Here is a 21,801-nt window from a genome sequence, read left to right as displayed (position 1 = left end):
AGGACCCTTAAGAAAATTAAACAAGACAGTTACCATGTTCCGTTTTCATCAACAGATCTTTAAAATCATGTAAATTAAACCAGTTTGTCTTTAGGAGAAGTGAGAGAGAAAATAGAGGTGAGGCCTAGAATACCAGCAACTCTTAGGAAGGCAAAATTAAATCATCTTTTTGGAGAGGAGAGAAAATTGTAAGGAGAAGGTGCGAGGGTCAAAGATGATGAACTGGGAGGTGAGGAACTCCTACCGCTCACTGCCTCGTGGTCTGGCCCATTGGTTCCTTTCTGACAAGGAAGAATGTCGTCTCTCCTGCAGAGTTTTGTGGGCTTCTGACAGTAATCCGTGGAAGACAGCTGTCCTGGGGCCCAGAATGGGCAGTCTGTAGTGAATGCTCTCTGGATGACATACAAGAAGGAAGGAAGGACAAGGACTATTTAGATTCTATTCTTAAAGAAATGCAAAATAACCACAGGCCAACGAAGACTTCTTCAACCTTTTAAAACAGATTCAAAATTCACCTAATAATTTGTTTTTCAAATCCACCTTTTATTTTTTCTTAAAAAGAGGAAAAAAAGAAAATGCAACAAAAAAATTCACCTAAGAATTTCTTTTAATAAAATTGTCTTTTCCTCCACAACATTTAAACTTTTACAAATCTTGTCAATGAGACCAAAAGGAGTATCCAGAAACAAAACTCAAGTATTAGACATCATTACCAATTAAATGAAAAATGAAGATAAAACATGTCTGGTGTTATCATATGAGTCAAAGAGAATAGAGGATTCAATTCTCAGAGACTTTTCAAGGACACGTATATAGTTCTGTTCTTTAAAAAAATAAAAATAAGAAACATGATCTTACAAAAAGGCTGCAGTAAGAAGAGAAAGTACTTGCATTTCAAAAGAAATCTGTATTTTGTGAAATACTTTATTTTAGGGTTCTTTAAAATCCTGACCCTACCTCTTCTTCAAATATGATTTATTAGAAGTTGATTAACATTCACTTTTTCCAGAAGAGAGATTACTTGAAGTGGGGTAAACCAGTGCGTGAAATAACAGCTTCCTGTTGGGAATCACTGAGTGACTAAGAGAATTGGAACTCTTAATTATCTGGAAAAAGCTCCAGAGAACAAGGTCCAACTGAATGAGGGGTAGAGACGTTACATGATCACAGACCTTGGATCCAGTTCAGTCTCATCACTGTAATGAAGATGGAACAGCCGTCCAAGGTCACAGGCACTAATGGACTAAGAACCAGCACTCAGATATCCTTAATCCTCACCCAGTGAGTGCTCTCTGTGTTGTATCATACCACTGTGTGGCCAGGTGGTAGGCCCACATTAGGTGGTTAGCATCTGTACTAATGTTTATTGACATTAAGAGCCCGTGGGTGTCATGGGATTCTGGGATCGGGCCAAAGATTCATGAACCCAGAAGGAATCCCCATCACTTGTAAAGATAATTTCTTTCTATTTTCTTAGTTGTCATTAAGAATTATTGATAATATGTAAGGATAAGCAGAATCCAGAAAAAATGCTAGCAATCATTGCTGTGACCGACAGATGAGTTAGACAATCATCAGCGGTAACGTTGTTCACTGGGATGAGTCAGCCACTTAGTATTTGTAGCCATCCACAGGGAACACAGCACAGGTGGCGGGCGGCTTCAGCAGTAAGCAGCAAGTACCATAGTATGGACGCGTCTGAGCTGTATAAATCAGCGGGGCTAAGGCAGTGTCAGCAGGTTTCCTGGGTCAGTCAAAGGTGAAGGCCACTTGTGCTGAAGGTCTAGTTTCCAGTGGGACCAAATGCTACTCTGGTTTTACAGGTGGGAACACAGAGGCCAAGCCTACACAGCAAGACTAGGATTCCTACCCAGGTCTCATCACTTCTAGGCTAGTGCTTTTTTCATGACCTCTAAGGGCACATACAAGAGCGAAGTCAGCTCAAAAGGGTCACGACTATAATAAACAGTAGATCTACCGAGTTTCAGATCCTAGTCAGTTTTACAACTACTCTCCCTGCAGTCCCACCTCTGAGATTACTGTCCTAGGATGAACTCTATGGACAAGAACCAGGGTCATCCAAAAACATAACATGCTGTTCCTATATATGCAAAGTCTAGCTCTTTAATTGCTAATTGAAGTACACCTCACAGATAATAAATTGATGAAAGGCATATTATTACATTGTTCTCTAGGATCACAAAATATATTTTTGCGGAGGGAAAGGCAGACAATGGTGTGTGTGTGTGTGTCTCTGTGTGTGTGTGTGCGCACGCGTGTGTGTGTGTGTGTGTGTGAGAGAGAGAGAGAGAGAGAGATTCAATCCTTTGCAAGGCAGGTCTGAAAAAATCCAGGTCCAAAGGAAACTGAGAATGAGGGTGTAGCTGGCACCGATAACTATGAAATCAACTGCACATGCTTATCACCCATGTTCTCTTGGCTTCAAAAGAATGAGGTGGTCGTAGACCAGGGAACAGCAGAGTGGGTAGCTTTTATTGGGTGGGTACTCCTAGCTCCAGGCTCTTGGTTCTACTTTGGCTAAGTGAGAGCCATAAAACAGGCTAATATTTTTGGATACATAAGAAGCAATTCATTAGGACTGGAAGATTTTCACTCCATTAGAGTGGCTATCCCCAAACCTCAGCTGCTATCTGAGTTTCTGGCCCTCCCTTTTGGCATCCCCTCAAGACATCCCTTCAGTCCTCAAATTTCCTTCCTACATGTCTTTTCGGTTCTGGCCCTAGTCTCCCAGCAACCTCCTAGGATAAAGCTCAGACTTTTCCATATGTATAGAGTGAGGAAAGTGATCCTGATTTTCTTTACTGTATATATCAAATGAAAAAAAAATTCAAGTGGCTTCAATTAATATGGGAGCAAATGAGAAGATGGACAACGTCACTAAAGTGACAGCCTGTGCTGCAGTAAGCCCTTGAATTATATTGCCCCAAATAATGGCTCATTCCACCTTCACCAGCCCAGTATTGTCTTAACTAAAGACTGAGACTTAGGTCAATGCTGAAACCTGAAATAGAGCTGCTTCCCTGGTTTCTATCAACAGCAAGTGAAGATAAGAATAGCACTGGCAGCTGCTGGGAGAAGGCAGGTATTTTAGGGATCTGGTGGGGTGAAAGGTTCAGGGCCTTGGTGAGGCCACTCTGAGGGTACAGAGATGCAGTTCCCTTCCCAGTTTGATTGGCACCATCAGGACTGACTATAGGGGAACTTTTATTTCATTTGTACTCCATCTCAATGGAAAGTCTTCAGCCATGTGCTGTGGACAGAGCCTGGAAGGAACATGACATGGATAAGGGCAAGTGAGGCCTGAGGAGGCCACAGGTGGGGCTGGAGTGAAAGAAGGGCTGTGAACCAATCCCGGCAGGTCAAAAGACAATACGTGAAAGAGGAAGGGATAGAAAGTGAGAATTTGCTCAGGAAATTTAGAACTTATTTTAGGAATTAGACTTTCATCCTACAGCACTTTTTTTCATAGTATGTTTCACACTATAAGTACTCTAAAAGAAAGCAAACCTGTTGGGATGTCATCATGGAAAGGCTCAGGTGTAGTCTGGACTTTGGGCTGACAAAGACTCATCATTCTGATTAGAAGAAACATGAAAACACATTAGTTAATTGGCTAGAACTTGGTAGGAAGAAATGTGCCTTTACACATTTATTTATTTATTTATTTATTTATGAGATGGAGTTTTTGCTCTTGTTGCCCAGGCTGGAGTGCAGTGGTGTGACCTCAGCTCACTGCAACCTCTGCCTCCCAGGTTCAAGTGATTCTCCTGCCTTGGCCTCCCGAGTAGCTGGGATTACAGGCACAGGCCACCACGCCTGGCTAATTTTTGTATTGTCAGTAGGGATGAGGTTTCACCATGTTGGCCAGGCTGGTCTAAAACTCCTGACTTGAGGCGATCTGCTCACCTCAGCCCCCCAAAGTGCTGGCATTACAGGTGTGAGCCACCGTACCAGGCCTCTTTATACATTTTTAAACACACATGATTTCTTGAATCCAGCACCTGTTAACCTAGTGATCAGGCCACTTTCTAGTAGTGTGAGACGATTGGTCCAAAGACTACTCATTCTCAACCTTTTGCTTAGTGTTGTTTTCATTTTGAATGTTTTATTCTACTGTCAGAACATATGTGGTCTGAAAACAGAAGGAATAAAGGAAAGAGTCCTCTAACTTCCAGAAAAATAAAACAACTCTTCCAGATCAATAATCTACCCTTAAAGAGTAAAGCTGAAAAAAGATTTCAGTTAGAACCTTTCTATTTCAGAGAAAATGCTCTGACCACATCCTGTTTCTCCTGGTGGCCAAAGCTGTGGAGCTGACCCTCGAGCAAAGTACATATAAGCCAAAACCACTTCTACATTAGTTTAAATTGCTTAATTTCTAAAGACTGACACATCTGTAAACTTTAATGGGCTATCTAAGGCTCTACATTCATTTCATGGTTTCTGCTTCCACAAAGATCTTCCATGATTATTCTTGCTTTGCTACCAACAATATAGCACGTTCAGCCAGTTTGCTTTAATCAATTATCACTGAGATTAAGAAGAAGAGAAAGCAAAACGCCTTCTATTACCCCTTTTGGGCAAACAGGCAGATGGTATTTTCTTTTTTTTTTTTTTTTTTGATATGGGGTTTTGCTCTTGTTGCCCAGGCTGGAGGGCAATGGGGCGATCTTGGCTCACTGTACCTCCACCTCTTGGGTTCAAGCGATTCTCCTGCCTCAGCTTCCTGAGTAGCTGGGATTACAGGTGCCCGCCACCATGCCTGGCTAATTTTGTATTTTTAGTAGAGACAGGGTTTCTCCATGTTGGTCAGGCTGGTCTCAAACTCCCGACCTCAGGTGATCTGCCCACCTCGGCCTCCCAAAGTGCTGGGATTACAGGCGTGAGCCACTGTGCCTGGCCAAGATCTATCTATGCTACAATTCAATAATTATGTATCTATCCTGCCATCTTTTCTCGCTCTCTTCCTTTTTTCCTTCATTCTTTTCATTCAACAAGTATTATATTTTAATTCCTGCAATGGCTGCAAAGTCACTTTTTAAAAAACCATAATTTTGGTGAAGATAATTCTACTTGCCTACATATGCAGTGATACTGAAAGACCATGAAAACAGATTTTAAAAGCTACAGATAGAACCAGGCCCTTGCTTTATAGCCACTTTAGCTCAAACAGAAGTGGTATGTTTTCCTTCATAACACTGAAGAAAAGACTGCAGCAATCAATCTCATGATATGTCTGGTTGATATTGACATGATTTTAGGATTGGCTAAATCCTTGGTCTTAGTTTTAAAGGGATAAGAGCTACTTGTTTAGAATATAACTAATTAATGTTCTGGGATTTTGTACCTTAAATAAAGTACAAAACTTGCAAGAAAAGTAAAATGGGGCAACAAATTTCAAAAGGTTATTTCGCAGAAGAGTGAACTTTTGCTCAGAAATCTCTGATTTCAGATGGTTCAGTTTTTACATTTAAAGTTCATAATGAATATTTATTAGAATTACTTTAACCCTATAAGCACTGTTTAAAAGTATAGTGTCAGCATAGGTCAATGTTATCAGTGATGGAGCTTGTACTGCTCAAATAGCCACTTCCTTCATAACCGTGTCTGCTACCATGGCCCAGGAACTGGGTACATGTTTTCAGTGTATCTGGAACAAATGGCCCTAAGGTCATAAAAGGAATCAGAACATGTACCACTGTTCAACATAAGGTTACCAAAAAAACCTATTTATTTTTCCACATTATTGCTCTCTGTATCAGGAAAAAAATTAAAATTGCCATTAGATTACGTATAGCTTTTTCAGTTAGTCACATGTAAGGGTGAGTGTGTGTCTACTTTCCAACCATCTATTGCAATGCAAGTTGACCTGTATTGATGTCTCACTCATATGAGTCCATGTTTTGCATTTTTTTTTTTTGAGATGGAGTTTCAGTCCTCCCTGGAGTGCAATGATGTGATCTCAGCTCACTGCAACCTCCACCTCCTGGGTTCAAGTGATTCTCCTGCCTCAGCCTCCCAAGTAGCTGGAATTACAGGGGCCCACCACCATGCCCAGCTAATTTTTGTATTTTTACTAGAGATGGGGTTTCACCACATTGGCCAGGCTGGTCTTGAACTCCTGACCTCAGGTGATACACCTGCCTTGGCCTCCCAAAGTGCTGGGATTATAGGCATGAGCCACCGTGCCTGGCCTATTTTGCATGTTTTAATAAAGTAAAAACAGAGTTCTTCTTCCCTGCCTGGTAGTTAAATATAGCAGAAAAAAAATCATTGAAAAACCAGGCAGAGCATGGTGGCTCACGCCTGTAATCACAGCACTTTGGGAGGCCAAAGCAAGAGGATCGCCAGAGGTTCAGGAATTTGAGACCAGCCTGGCCAAAATGGTTAAACCCCATCTCTACTAAAAAAAAAAAAAAAAATTAGCCAGGCATGATGGTAGGCACCTGTAATCTCAGCTACTTGGGAGGTTGAGACGGGAGAATTGCTTAAATCTGGGAGGCAAAGAGTGCAGTGAGCCAAGATTGCACCACTGCACTCTAGCCTGGGTGACAGAGAGAGACTCCATCTCAACAACAACAACAACAACTAATCAGAATTCCGATTGGATTTTATATCTGTTATACTCGATCTTGATTTTTAAAAAAGCTTTAAATAACAACCAAACTGATAAGAGGAATTTTAGTTAATAGAACGCAGCAGAGAATATCTCAGACTAAGGAAAGATTATGTATTATCTCCCATGTCTTGCAAATTCGATATGTCATCTACGTGATCAATTTGTATTTAGTTCCACCTGAATTATCAAAGAAATTCCCTATCATATTTCTTATATTGTTGTTGCGAAGGTGGAAAGGAAGATTATACTTTCTGCAGTAGTTTCAGTAGTTGTTCGAACAAAAAGGTGAACTTTCTTTTTTGATCAAATGATTTGGTTTAACTGGGAAATAAAACCAGTCAAGAAGCCTGTTCCCTAAGCAGTCCTTAAACATTACTATGCTTCTCAATCTACTCTCCTGGGTCCTCAAACTGATATAACCAGAATTAAAGTCATGTCCTGATTTAAATTTTTGACTTACCTATGACTCATAAAATTCTCAAAGGATACCTTTGGATCATCTAGGATTTTCATTGTTCTTGGTTGTACCTCAAGAAGAAAGTCTCATTTAGAACGTTGCCTATAATTGCACTCTTATTTAAATAAATAAGGTACCACTTTAGCAAACTTGAGTTGTAATTGATATCAAAGTCATTCATACATCCTTTTGTGATATGAATGAACCAGAGGGTTTCACCCTTCCCTCAAGTCAGAGTCTTTGTTCTTCCCTGGATATCAGTTGAAATTAGATACCCAGATTTAGTACATCTTTAGGATCTGTTTGTCTAGATGCCCCCACTCCTACCACACACATTCTCCAGGTCTCAGGTTAACTATCACTTTCTCACAGAGACTACTGACTCCTGGAGTACTGTTTGGTAGTTCTCGGCGCTATGTTCTCAGGGCCTCCGGTATCAAAATACTCATAACCTTTATATTGCATTTACTTGCATAATGTCTGGCTTCCCTAATAGACTTTCAGCTTTATGAGGGCATAGACCTTGTCTCTGTTTTTGTATTTCCAGCTTCTAACACGATGTCTAAGAAATATTTTTGATCAAAGTAGTGAATGAATGAACCCACCTTGAAGCACACTTGAAATTTTAAAGGCGTCCTTTATACAGACCTAAAATCAATGTACAGTTACAGTATTTTTGGTTAAGAAACATCACTTTCTTGAACTTTTCCAAATTTGTTCCTAGATGTTGGTTTTCTTTTAAGAATGTTTGCACTAGGAAGCATTTTTCCATTATTTCTCAAAAATTATTGTAGCTATAATAATAAAATGATAATCACAAAGATGTAGGTGCAGGTGTTCAACTACTTTATGTACCAGGCGACTCATGATTTAAGTTTATGACATAACAAAGTTACAAATTATGATGAATCAAGGACCTTTGGAGGTGCTTGAAAATAGCAAAAAGCTGAACACAAAGGCTATATAAATGCCAAAAATGTACTATGTTTAATCAGCTTGTTCTCCTAACTCATTAGCTGAAGAAAGGATGAAAGAGGGACAAGAAGGAAACGACCTGGTAACAAGGAACTTCTGGGCATAGTGTGGGCAGCCAAGGCTTTAGTGCGAACCTGAGGAGAGATTTCTAAACATAAAAGGGGATGAGAATGTGCCAGAGACAGACTGCTTTATTCAAAAACTTATCTAAAGTTGACTCTGCTCCAACGGAAGATGCAGGAAACTCTCTACCTCCTCCGAAATTGCATGATTCCTGTTCTAAATTCCCTAAATCCAGCTAGTGCTCTTACATGAATGAACTGCACTACAGCAGTCACATCAGAACAAAGCTGTCTGGCAAAGACAGCATTTTTGTTTGTGAGAAAAAGTATACTCTGGTGGATTCCTATTCATTCTTGAAAACCCTGAGCAGTCTTTTTTTTCAAGGAAGACTTTCTTGATATTTACTTTTGCTGCCCCTTCAGTCCCCATCAGATCTATTTCTATTGATTACATTCTGCTGTCATTATTTACTTATTTGTTGACTCCTTAAAGGCAGGACTTACGTCTTCTTTCTTTCTTTCTTTCTTTTTTTTTTTTTTTTTGAGACGGAGTTTCGCTCTTGTTACCCAGGTTGGAGTGCAGTGGCACGATCTCGGCTCACCGCAACCTCTGCCTCCTGGGTTCAGGCAATTCTCCTGCCTCAGCCTCCTGAGTAGCTGGGATTACAGGCACGTGCCACCATGCCCAGCTAATTTTTTGTATTTTTAGTAGAGACGGGGTTTCACCTTGTTGACCAGGATGGTCTCAATCTCTTGACCTTGTGATCCACCCGCCTCGGCCTCCCAAAGTGCTGGGATTACAGTCTTCTTTCTTTCTTTCTTTCTTTTTTTTCTTGTAGCTTACCTAAGTACTTGGGCCATGGCAGACAATCAATAAATATTTGTTGAAATCAACTTAATTTATCTTAAAACAATTTTTATATATGTTAGAGAATGTCTGTTTACAGTTTGTCTAGCTTGACAGTCCTACTTTTAAGGGGCTTGAAAGTGTTAATTAGAGAGCAATGCAGATAACAGGACTACAAAATAGGTGCATCAAGGGGAAGATGAGCTGTTTGGAGCAGATGTGACAGAACACAGCCTAGATAAAACCAAGGCAAATATCCCTGGTGATTCACAACCATAACTGTCAGTAGGTATTGCTTCTGCACTAAATGATTGAGCTTCTGGCCCAAGGTTACATAGGAATATGAGTAATTACATAACCAGGTCCTGTTTACATTTTTTGAGATTCATCCATTTTGTGCTTTTATTTATCTGGTGCTAAATTCTTTTTTATTTTATTTTAAATTTTTTAATTTAATTTTTTTTTTTTGAGATGGAGTCTCTCTCTGTCACCTAGGCTGGAGTGAAGTGGCACCATCTTGGCTCACTGAAACCTCCACTTCCCGGGTTCAAGCAATTCTCCTGCCTCAGCCTTGTGAGTAGCTGGGATTATAGGTGCACACCAGCATGCCCGGCTAATTTTTGTACTTTCAGTAGAGATGGGTTTTCACCATGTTGGCCAGGCTGTTCTCGAACTCCTGACCTCAGTTGATCCTCCTACCTCGGCCTCCCAAAGTGCTGGGACTATAGGCGTGAGCCACCGTGCCCAGCTGCTAATTTCTTTTTATTGGTGTTTATGATATCATGTATCATAAGTCACCATCTTAATGTACAATTTAGTAGTTTTTAGTATATTCAGAAAGTTGTAGAACGATCACCATTATTTACTTCTAGAATATTTCATGACCCCAAAAAGAAACCACATAACTATTAGCAAGTACTCCTCACTCACTCCTCCCCCCAGTCTTTGGCAACCACTGTCTATTTTCTGTCTCTATGAATATTCCGATTCTGGACATTTTATATGAATGTAACCAATATAATATGTGATCTTTTGCATCTGATTTCTTTTACTTAACAACATGTTTTCAAGGTTCATCCATGTTGTAGCATCTTTCAGTACTTCATTCTGTTTTATGATTAATATTCTATTATATAGATAGACCACACTTTGCTTTTCCACTAATCAAGTTATAGACATTTGGGTTATTTCCACTTTTCAGCTATTGTGAGGGGGCTGCTATGCACGTTCTTGTAGAAGTTTGTGTGTGAATATGTTTTTAACTCTCTGGGGTACATATCTAGGAATAGAATTGCTGGGTCATATAGTAACTCTGTGGCTAAGTTTTTGAGGAATTCCCAAACTGTTTTTCAAAGCAACTGTACTGTTTTACATTTCCATCAGCAATGGATGAGGGTTCTAATTTCTCCATATCCTGGCCAACACTTGCTATTATCCACTGTCTTTTTTTCTTTTTTTAATTACAGCCATTCTAGTGGACGGAAAGTGTATCTCATCGTGGTTTTGATTTGCATTTGCTTAATAACAAATAACATTCAGAATCTTTTTATGTGTTTGTTGGCCATCTGTAGATCTTCTTTGGAGAATGTCTATTGAAACTTTTTTCTCACTTTTCAACTAGGGTGTTTGCCTTTTTATTGTTGAGTTGTAAGTGTTCTTTATATATTCCAGATACTAGTCTCTTATCTGATATAATCCCTTATCTGATGATTTGCGAATATTTTGGTTGTCTCTTCATGTTCTTGATGTTGTTCTTTGTGGCACAAAAGTTTAAAATTTTGATGAAGACTGATTTATCCAAATTCTTTTGTTGCTTGTGTTTTGCATGTCCTATCTTAGAAAACATTGCCTTATCCAAGGTCATGAAGCTTTATACCCATGTTTTCTTCTAAGAGCTTTATGGTTTTAGGTCTTACGTTTAGGTCTTTGACCTATTTTATTTTTATACATAGTGTGAGGAAGAGGTATAAACTTGTTCTTCTGCATGTATCTATACAGCTGCCCCAGCACCACTTAGTGAAAAGACTATTCTTTCCTCATTGAACTGTCTTGGTACCTTTGTCAAAAATCAATTGTTCATAAATGTAAGAATTTACATCTGGACTCTTAATTTTATTCCGTTGATCTATTTGTCCATCTTTATGGCAGTACCACACAGTCCTGACCATACGTTTGTAGTTAGTTTTAAAATCAAGACGTGTGTGGCCTCCGACTTTGTTCTTTTTTAAGATTGGCTATCCTGGATCTCTTGCATTTTAATATAAATTTTAAGATATTGTAAATTTCTATAAAAATAGCATCTGGGATTTTGAGGATTACATTAAATATGTAGACCACTTTGGGGGTATAGCCACCTTTACAATATTAATCCAATCCATAAACATGGGGTTCTTTCCATGTATTTAGGTATCTAAAATTTTCTTTCTACAATATTTTATACTTTTCATTGTATAGCATTTATGTGTCTTGTTAAATTTATACCTAAATAATTTTTGATGCTATTGCAAATGGCATTGTTTTCTTCATTGTGTTCATTGCCAGTAATAGAAGCTAATTATATTGACCTCGTATCCTCCACACTGCTGTACTCATTTATTAGCGATAATAGAGTTCTGTGCTTTCCTTAGGACTTTCTCTGTATAAGATCGTGTCATCTGCAAATAGACTAATTGTACCTCTTCCTTTCTAATGCAGATGTATTTTATTTCTTTTTCTCATTTTAATTTTTCTGGCTAGAGCGTATAGCAAAATGTTGAGTAGAAGTGTCAAGAGCAGACATTGTTGCCTTGTTCCTAGTCTTAGGGGAAAGTATCCAGTTTTTTACCATTAAGTAGGATGTTAGCTGTTGGTTTTTCAAACTGCTGTTTATGAGGCTGAGGAAGTTCCCTTCTATTCCTAGGAGTCTTTTTATATCTTCCCCAGTATTTCAATTCAACTCACTGCTGAGAAAGAAGGGGTGTCACAGTGATTGCAGCAGGCCTGCAGTCCACCCCCTTGGGAGGACTCTGAGGTGCTACTGCATATAGTGAGGCAAGGGCATTTCATGTTTATTTTCTAACTTTCCATAGTTTCCCACCAGATTCTGACAGAGTAGAGAAGGGCCCCTGGACATTTCTATGCTTGAAGCCCTTCCTTTTAGAAGCTCCAATAAATGGTAAAATTACAGTATATGGCTCCACTTCTATCATTCCTGGAAAAGGGCAAAGGTCAGAGAAGAGATCTTGAGAAAGAGGACTGCTGCTGACATCCCAAGTGTGCCGGCTGAGGCCTGGGATTGGTGCATTCTAAATGTGGACACAAGAGCTTCCAGGAATAAGACCAGGAGAAATCCCAATCCTAGTTTTCCAGACTCCAGCCAATGCTAATATTTAACCCAGTGACCATAGTTGTGTGGAAAATGAACATAGACGGCAACATCCAGGTGCAGCTTTGCCAGTAACTTCAGTTAAATTTCTAAATCCCACATAAAAATTTCAGAAAACTGCCACTCTTTCACATCCGACTAGCCTAAAGACTTTTGCCATGAACTCAGTGGAGGAGCCTCTCTTACAGTTTCTATTTTTTCTTCCATTCTTTGCCCTTCATTTTAAGCACATTTAGCCTACACACTTACCCCACCTGCCTCCCCAAGTCAAAGGAGAATTATAGGATATCAGAGTTGAAGAAACGCTCCTCCAGCCCCTACTTCAAACCTAACCATGTTGCTAAATTAACCCTGAACCCAAGCCTCTTCCTTACCCTGACACTAGCAACCATCCCAACACTAACTCGAATTCTTAAATTAACCCAAGGCCTGACTCCAGCCTAGTCTAGCATCCTTCCCGAATCAGGCCTCTGATTGAGCAGCTCTGACAGATGGCAGAAGTTTGTCTTCGTTCCCTCCACATCTTCCTTGCTCTCCTTTATTTTCCTAACACTTCTCCCCTCCCACCATTCTCCACTACATGTTACAGGTATCCAAGGCAGGTGACACCACTCCTGACTACCTAGAAAGTACTGTAGACTCTCTCCCTAGTCTTTCTCTTGAGATGCTGCCTAAATTAACAGTAGACCTAAACATGAAGCTGTATGTCTCCTGATTGTAATGACGGACAGATGGGTGTGTGCATATGTGTTGTGTGGGGGCTACACGAAGGAGAGAGAAGAAGCTCCACAACCCCCTGAGCCTCTGAGAGGCTGTAGTTACTTAGGAGTCCACGGCAAAGTGGCTCATTGCGTCTCTACCGTGGCCCACCTACGTTGGTTCCCCTTTGGCTTGTTGAAATGGAGAAGGCTTATCATGTTCTGTCAGCTGATGCTGCTCCCAGGCCCAACAGTTCCTCCTTGGCAGCCTTTATCTAGGCCTTCCTTGCAATGGGCCCCATCACTCTCTCTCTCCACAGGGCTTGGCGTGGAAGGGAAGGGCTGTGCCCTGAGATGCCCGTGCCCGTCTCTGTCCTCCCCCTTGCCTACCATTTTCATTTCTCGACATGTGGAGCACAACTGCTGGTTTCGGAGCAGCAGCATGGAGTCACTCTGGTTCCTCTTGGCCTGAGGGAAAAGAGAGACAGAGGAAGGTGAGAAAATGGTGGAGCACGCAGGGCAGCAAAGAGGTAGGAAAGCAGAGGTAACGGTTTCCTTCCATAAAACAGAGATGGGCACTCTGGTCTCAGCCCATCCAGGGTGGATGTTGAATCTGGAGTGTGCTGCCGTTGGTAGGTTCTGAGAGTTTAGGCAGGAGGGAGTGAGACACGGGCTAAACGGTGGTCTTGGGGCTGCTGCATACAGTGGTACAGATACAAAGACAGCTGGCAGAGGTGGCTGGGGCCTGACATTCGGTGGGGTCTCTGCTTTCCAGCCTGAGCAGCCATGTCTGAGGGGCTGCATTCTCGTATAGATGGCCCATTTTTTCCATTTCACACAAAGCCTCCGCCATATAGACTGAGGATCTCTGATGGCCTGAGAAAGAATGAAGAGAAGACTTCTCTTTTGCAAACCCTTTTTCACAGGCCTTTCCCAAGCATCGCCGTCCTTTCCCATGCCTTAACTCTGGGCCAGCATCAGCTCTCATGCGTCCATGGTCCAGCACCATTTGGCCCTTCTGTACCTCCTGAGCACAACGAATGAAGCCACAAACAGAACTCAAGCTTCTGTGTGGGTCCTGAGCCCCTCGATCCTCTAGGAAAGAGAGGCTGTCTCAGCAGGTGAAGAAACAGCCAGTGGAAGAAGGGCAGGGGCACCCGTCTGCTCACTGTAATTACCGCTTTTTGTTCTGACTTCATTTCTGCAAAAGGGTTAAAGAGAGGACTTTGGGCATTTATACCTCGTTCAAGAGGCTCTCATTTGCATCTCTGATAAAGGTTTGTTTAAGAAGCAAATGGGAACTTGAGGCTAAAATTATGTTTGGGGATTCTCTCTTAACCTTCCTCATTCACATCGACATCAGCCATGAGATATGGTCACACAAGGTGCAGAATATGGAGGAGAGGAAACCCACAGTGAGAAGACTATTTGACTGAAGTCTTCTCTTTCATTTGATATGCTTGCTGGCCCATCACTACACAGTGTGCCTTGACCCATTCCTGTTGCCCTGGGAGGCATGGGGAACAGAAAGAGGAGGAACAGAAAGTGAGGAGTTCCTGAGGTGTGCTCTAGGAGCCTTTGCCAGATTGTTCTGCAAGTAGCTTCATCCTGTGAGGGACATATGGCACTTAGGTGAGGCATCAGTGGGGGTTTGAGGGCTAAAAACTAGTAACAAAGTTGGATTCTTTTAACAAATATTTAAAATACACTTCATTTTTATAGGGCGCTTTAAAAAGAATCAACTTAGTATCACAATGTTGTGGGTTGGTATGTCCAAGCATGTGTGTGAATAACTAGATTCATTCATTCAACAACAAACGTCTATTGTGAGGCTACCAGGTAAAGGGTGCTGTGACATACAGATGAATAAGGCAGTTTCTGGAAGGAAGTTTCTAAGGAAGACAAAAGAGAATACCAATTCATTCATTTACCCATTCATTAGGTACTGGAGACACTGAAATAAAGAAGATATAGTTTGTGACCTCAAGCTGCTCACCATCCAGCAGTCTATGCATCAAGAAGTATGATGGTGATGGTGTTGAAGGTGCTACAACAGAAATATATCAAGGCCCCAGTGAAGCTGAAAGGGATCATTGAGCTCAACTGCGGGTGGGGCAGAGAGGGAAGGGTCTGAGAAGGGTGAAAAAAACAGGCAATGCTTGGTAAGTATTTGTGGAGTGAACAAGGGTAGGGGAGGGTGTTCCAAGCCCAGGAAACTCTACGCAACAACCTGAAAGAAGAACCTAGCAGATCAGCTTCAGGTAAGTGAATATAGGTTAGAATGGACAGGTTGTCTGGTGGGAGGATGGATGGAGTGAGAAGAGAGACTAGAGAGGAAGTGTCTGTGTGTATTGACTCCTCTGCTTTGGGCTGATTCAACTTTCTACCATGTCTTCCTGATACCCCTGGGGTGGTATCCCCTGAAGCTCCAGCTCCTCCATCCATCCCTCACATCTTTGAGGTGTGAGACTGAAGTACATTTCTGAAACTACAATTAAGGTAGAACATCCTAGATATCATACAAGAGCCAGTGATACCTCTTTGACTCCAGAAAACAGAGAGACCACTTCTGATTGGAGAAATCGGGAAAGACTTCCTAGAGATGGATTTGTACTCAGTCTAAGGGGACGAGAAGACCTGGACAGGGGAGGTGGATATGGGAGAATCCTTGGGCAGGTTTGCTTTTAGCACAGTTATAAACTCTTCACCAAAAGTATTTCCTTCACTTTTTTCCAAACTTCTGGTTTCTGCTAAGAATACTACTAGACCCTACAGGAATCAGAATTTCAGAGTTCACTGCAAATCAAGCAACAGATAATATTGCAAGATCTTGCTAGGTTAATGAATACTGTAAATGTGAGTACAGAGTCCCATAACATGATGACTGTCATCTCTTAAAATCTGAAAGATGAAATGCTTATTTATTGTCCCACCTGGCCTTGATAACTACTCATTTAAGACATAGTATTGGTGTTAAATCTTCAGAAAACCTTTCTCCTGGGCCTCCTACTATTTCTCACCCTCCTGACCTCAGTTGGGTGTCTGCCTCTTTAATTGCAACGTAAACTCAATCTAGCTTTCTTTGTATTTGCACAAACAAGAAGAATATTCTTGTTTGTAAATGTGTTTGTTTCCTCCAATGGGCTGAGTTATTATATTTAAGAACAAGAATCGTGTTTTATACATCTTTGTATTCCTAGAGCCTATGATAGAACCTGGCACACGGTAACTATTCAACAAACATTGGGTGAATGAGTCATTGTAAGCAATTTAAATTATCAGGTCTAAATACAGATACAACATACATACATATATATGTATATATATCTACCTAAAACAAGAAATACATATATACATGAAGATGACTATTATAGCACTGTCTTCTGTCTTCAGGGAAATATTACAGAACATTAGTGTTGTAGTGCAACAAATTCATTCTATGTAATGTGCTGGGGAAGAGCACTGGATAGATGCCCAAAGAGTTCTGTTCCAGTCCTGGCTCATGAACAACTCAGGTGACTTTTGTCAATAATATAAACTCTCCAGGTCTCCCTTTCCCTACTGATAATGGTCTTTGTGGTCAAAAAGACAAAGGCGGATACTCTAATCCTGTCCCTTTACACTTTACATGTAAAGGTAAAAAGCAGTCTTTGATCTGTGCTGTACTCTACCTCAGACTTGCCATCAGTTGAAGCCTGGCCTCCAGGAAGAGCTGCTCCATTCCTTTTTTTTTTTTTTGAGATGGAGTTTCGCTCTTGTTACCCAGGCTGGAGTGCAATGGCGCGATCTCGGCTCACCGCAACCTCCGCCTCCTGGGTTCAGGCAATTCTCCTGCCTCAGCCTCCTGAGTAGCTGGGATTACAGGCACGCGCCACCATGCCCAGCTAATTTTTGTATTTTTAGTAGAGACGGGGTTTCACCATGTTTACCAGGATGGTCTCGATCTCTTGACCTTGTGATCCACCCGCCTCGGCCTCCCAAAGTGCTGGGATTACAGGCGTGAGCCACCGCGCCCAGCCCGAGAGCTGCTCCATTTCTATCTGGAGAAGGGACGAGGGCTTGAAGAGTCATGGAATGCAGCTGTGATAGGCTACTTCAAAGGTGATGCAAACACTTGGGACTCCATGTCCTGCAGGCCTCATTTCCTCCATCCTGTCTTGCTTCTTTCCCAGCCCTGAAACCCAGGTCTTGGGTCTTTTTCTTCTGCAGCATTCCCTTCTCACTCTTGGTTTCCTTATGGCCAGCTCGGCAGTAATAACGGGAATGGAGAGGGAATTGTCCCGGTTCACAGCACAAGGCCCTGGTTATATTAGGTCTAGAGCCAGAGGCACTGGAATGTTAATGGGGCTCTCATTTCCCAAGCAGCTGTCCTCTGGACGGCAGACGGCAGTTGTGACAGGAGAGTGACAGCAACCTAGTGAGAGCCTGGCCAAGGTATGATGCAGATTTCAGCCAGTCCCCAGAAGCCAAAGCATATTTTACAATTGGAAACATCCTCATACCTGAGGACAATATCTGATGCGGTGTCTAAGGGCTGGCTCATGGCCCAAGGCCATGGCCTCCTTGAACGCTTGGTAGAGAAACGAGAAACATATTTCTCTCCATCTCTCTCTCCCTCCACTCTCCTCCTTCTATTTTTCACTCCCTTTCTTTCTCTCTCTTACACACCTATTCACATAAAAACCGAAAATGTGAGCACCAGATGGTGATTGAAACAGCACTCTGTGTGGTGTACTGACACATTTGCCTCTGTCCTTCTTTCCTTCACCAACTCTATTTCTTTTTTCCTTCCCACCTGCAGCTTAACTGAGAGAGCCCTCATAGGACACTTGGCTCAAATCTTTCAATTAACCCAATGAAAAAGCTGTGGTCCAGAAAGGTTAAAAGATTTGTCCAATACCGCATGTATTGAGCTTCAGTCGGCTGGAAGGTTCTTGGATAAAAGGATCAACAACGGATCATCTTTCCTCAGGGGAAGAGTCAACTCTTAGAATCCACATAATGGCAGAATTATTTCTACCACATAGAATCCCAAAACTAGTGGTCAGAGAACTGGTTTCAATATCCCAAAAAAAACCTTATGGTATTACACATGTTCCTTCTTTCTGAAAACAACAGCCATTTTAAAGAATAAAGCTGAATATTCTTTCAAAAATGCTCTTAATGTTCACTAGGAAAAAAACCCAAAAATGTACACAAAATAATAGCCATGTCCCTACATTTAGACTTATTAAATTTGATTTTTATTACATCACTATTTTAGGCCAATAGCATTTAATATTCTCTTTAAAAATTGTGTGCTATATGCATTAGATCAATATAAGAAATATAAGTATGAAAATGACTCAGGAGTATACGAGGTAGTTTCCTTGGTAGTTATGAGCTTTGAAAACTTAGTCATTGAGAGAGAAATAATAAAAAGAGAGTTCTTAGTGGAGAGAAAATAGGAAGTCAACATCCTCCACATCTTCCCCAGCTATGCCTCTGCCACTGCACAATCTTTTTAGCCAGGGCTTTTTGCCTCAGGTCGGCTAAAAGCAAAATAAATAATGTCCTTATCTTCACTCTGACTCATTAGACTGGAACAACAAACACGGATCAAAGTGAGCAGAGAGAGAGAGTGGGGGCAGGAACTGAGAGGGTGGAGTGGCATTTTATCATCTATTAGTAACTGAGGAGCTCTAGCTCCACCCAGCACCAGCAAGTGGGCACAGGGGTTTCAGAGTCTCCAGCTGCAGTTTTCCAGGTCACCCACACACATCTGCTGTTCCCTCGCCCTGGATCACTGAGTCAGTCGCGTCACCTCTTGGCCCAGTTACCCAGCTAGCATGATGCACCTTTCTTGAGGAGTCCTGAGTGGATGCCTGGAAATGGCAGGTGAAAGTAATGACTAATGAAGACGCTTCCTCACAGTAAATGTTTAAATGAGGAAATGTTTAGGCTTCGTTTCTTGCTCTTCACTGAAAATCTTTCTTCTTTGATAGTCCTGCCTCTCCTTTTGTGTTTTTTGTCCCTCACCTCTGTGTGTGTTTCCCTCTCTTGCTGTCTGTCTCCCTCTCCCTGTCATGGTGTCTGAGCCTGTTTCCCCTTTACCTATTAACTACGAAATACTGCTCAGGCACACGTACACCCGCCTCTGCCACGGGGCTGCTCCTGGGCAGGGGAGGAGTTAGTGGGTGTTGAAAGTTCTGCCCTTTGACCTGTGGCGGTGAAGAAGAAGGCAGCCAGGTGGCAGGACCTTTGCGCCTCTGCACAGGGTCCAGGGCCTCCAGTTAGCCTCCGGATTGCCAGCAGCTTCTTGACAAGTCCCTGATTTAGAGGATGAAGGAAGAGATCGGGTCCACAGTACATTCTACTCCCTTGAAACACAACAGTTTCCTTCCAGGAGGGAGCAACCACCAGCTGAATCCACCTTGACCTCATGGCACATACCTGCAGGCCTTCGTACACGCAGTAGACTCTTGGAGCCAGATTCAAATTTGAGGACGTCTGTGTGACAGGAAAGAATATGACTGGAGGTATCTGCCTGGTGCCCCAGCAGAGCAAGGATCCCGGGTTCCCTAGTTGCCTTTCAATCTGCAGGGGTGACTCTTTCTCAAGTACAACTCAGTGGAGGGTCAGCCCTCCACAGGATGAGAATGAAGGTGAGGTTGAGGTTGAGGGACCTGTGTTCTATCCTGGGAGGACAAACCTATTTGGCACTTCTCGCGGGTCAGGCGGGAGACTGGCCTCCCAGGCACTCTTTGGGCTACTCAGCTGGAAGCTGTTGTGCTCTTAACTGCCATCTAGTGGCTAACTATGAATATTGCAGCCATAAAACCCCTACACCCAGCTGGAGAAGGGCCTCTCCCTGCCCCTGGTCGTTTTGATTGGCTTTCCTTTCCCATCCTCCATCCCAGCCAGGTTGGGGCCTGGTGTTATGTGCCTAAGTTGCCAGAGTAGAGATCCAGAACAACTCTGAGATGAGGAGTCGTTCAGCGGCAGGTGAGACCTGTCTAAATAGGAAGTTCACAGCGACTGGATGACTGGAAGGCTTCTTGCTGGCTCTGCAGCAATCGCTAAGCCAGTCCTGCCTCCCCACTCAGTCCCCCCCACCTCCACCCAGTGCACGTCATGATTGCCAGTTACCTCCTTGCCTGTCCAGGGTGTTAGAGGGACTAAGAGATGACTCGTCAGCAAAGCTTGGCCCGTGACACTCCGGTGTTGGAAACCTGAAATGTGTCCTCTCTGCTCTTGGCTGTCGGGCCCTGTGTGCATTAGCTGGGCTCAGCCGTGTCCTTGTTTCCCTTTCATGTATGCTCATAATTCCTTGACGTTCTTCAAGCATTTCCTGTACACTCAGTCTCCATCTCTTTGCTGATCATCTTCTCTTCTCTTTCCAGTTCTTCCTCCACCCCTGGCTCTTCCCTCCGCTTGAAAACAGTATCTTCTAGAGCCATTGCAGATGCCACTTCCTCCTGAACCATTCCCTCACTGCCCCTCTGCCTGCCCAACCTGGGGGTGACCTTTGCTCCCACCTTCTCTCACAAGTGCTGTGGCCTGTCTCTGAGACGCATTCTCAGAGTGTCCCCTCATGTCTGCTCACTCATGTGCGTAGCTGCGGCTGACTTATTCATCTCTGATGTATTAAAGCAAATGCAAAGGACTCTGTAAACACTTATTGATGGACACCAGGGCTCCTAATAATTGTGGCTCACATTCCCTGAGCTCGTGCTCTGGGTGGGGCCCTGTGTCAAGTGCTTTAGGACCCTGCTTCAGGCACTGCCGTGACAGCCCTGTGAGGCATGTGTAGTTTTTCAGGTGAAAAAACTGCGTATCTCGCCATATGTTTTCTTTCTCCAGCTCAGGGAGGTCCTGACTACCCAAGCGCTGTAGCCTCTGTGCTTGCTCCACGGTGACACTGAGTGTCACTCAGCAGCCGGTCATGGTGGAGGGGAAATGAGGAGTTTTTAATGTAAAATTCCACAGGTGTGGGGAGTTGTGGGTGGGAGGCATAAGCAGGCCTCTCGGGGAGGCATTAGAGACTCCAGATTGGTTCCAGTCATACGCTGAAAGGCAGTCTCTGAAAGTCTTGGGGCAGATTCCTCCATACTAATTTTTAGTTTCCTGTTTTGTTGCTTCTAACCTTATGCCTGTATTCTTAGTTCTAGTGAACTGGGGCCCTAAGGCACTTGATACAGAGTGAGGGGGGTGGTGCCCATTCATTTTGTTTAACAAATATTTATTGAACACTGATCGTGTACCAAGCACAGGACTGTGCTAAGAAGATGGGACATGTATTCGTATTCTATGTCATTCTAGAATGAATTTTCATTTCCATTAAAAAATTTTGAGTACCTTAGATAAAACATCTGGAACTTGAAACAAACTTGGCAAATTCATATTCTTCTTGGACGAAGTCAGAAAAGTCGCAGAGGAATGAGGAGATCTAAGTAATCAAAACAAGAGAAAGTTAGAACCACAGTCCCCAGTTTGAAGAGCCAGGCCCTTGGTTGTTTCTGAGCAAATACAAGGGACACCATGGAGCGCTGCCTCCCACTCCACTTCTGGAGGACTCAGGCCATTGAGTGGCTCCCAAAAAGGCTTTGCCCTCCCATGTCACTTTGGCTTTTCTGTCTCTTTTGTTTTACACTAACCAATGCCAGTTTTGGATTGTCAGACAGTGTACCAATCGGTAAGGATAAAGATTGTTCCCAACAGTAGATGTGTAATGAGTGAAATGAATCCCAGCTTTCCTCTTTGAAAGGGTCTGCACTGA

At 42.5% G+C, this 21,801-nt stretch overlaps 1 protein-coding gene across 1 annotated transcript; it reads right to left on the bottom strand.

Annotated features, from left to right (window-relative positions):
- Positions 1-247: 247 nt before the first annotated feature.
- On the bottom strand, positions 248-17,194 carry CUNH1orf105 (chromosome unknown C1orf105 homolog). Its single transcript, XM_021668046.2, is given in 8 exon segments — positions 248-285; positions 288-392; positions 3,529-3,596; positions 7,101-7,168; positions 13,434-13,511; positions 16,715-16,743; positions 17,057-17,104; positions 17,107-17,194. Coding segments are annotated over 8 exon segments (522 nt in total).
- Positions 17,195-21,801: the final 4,607 nt, after the last annotated feature.

Source organism: Aotus nancymaae, unplaced genomic scaffold (assembly GCF_030222135.1).
Source record: "Aotus nancymaae isolate 86718 unplaced genomic scaffold, 86718_ANA_hifiasm-v0.15.2.pri h1tg000108l, whole genome shotgun sequence".
NCBI lineage: Eukaryota > Metazoa > Chordata > Mammalia > Primates > Aotidae > Aotus > Aotus nancymaae.
The sequence above is the reverse complement of the archived record's forward strand: the minus strand, read 5'-3'. Positions and strand labels throughout refer to the sequence as shown.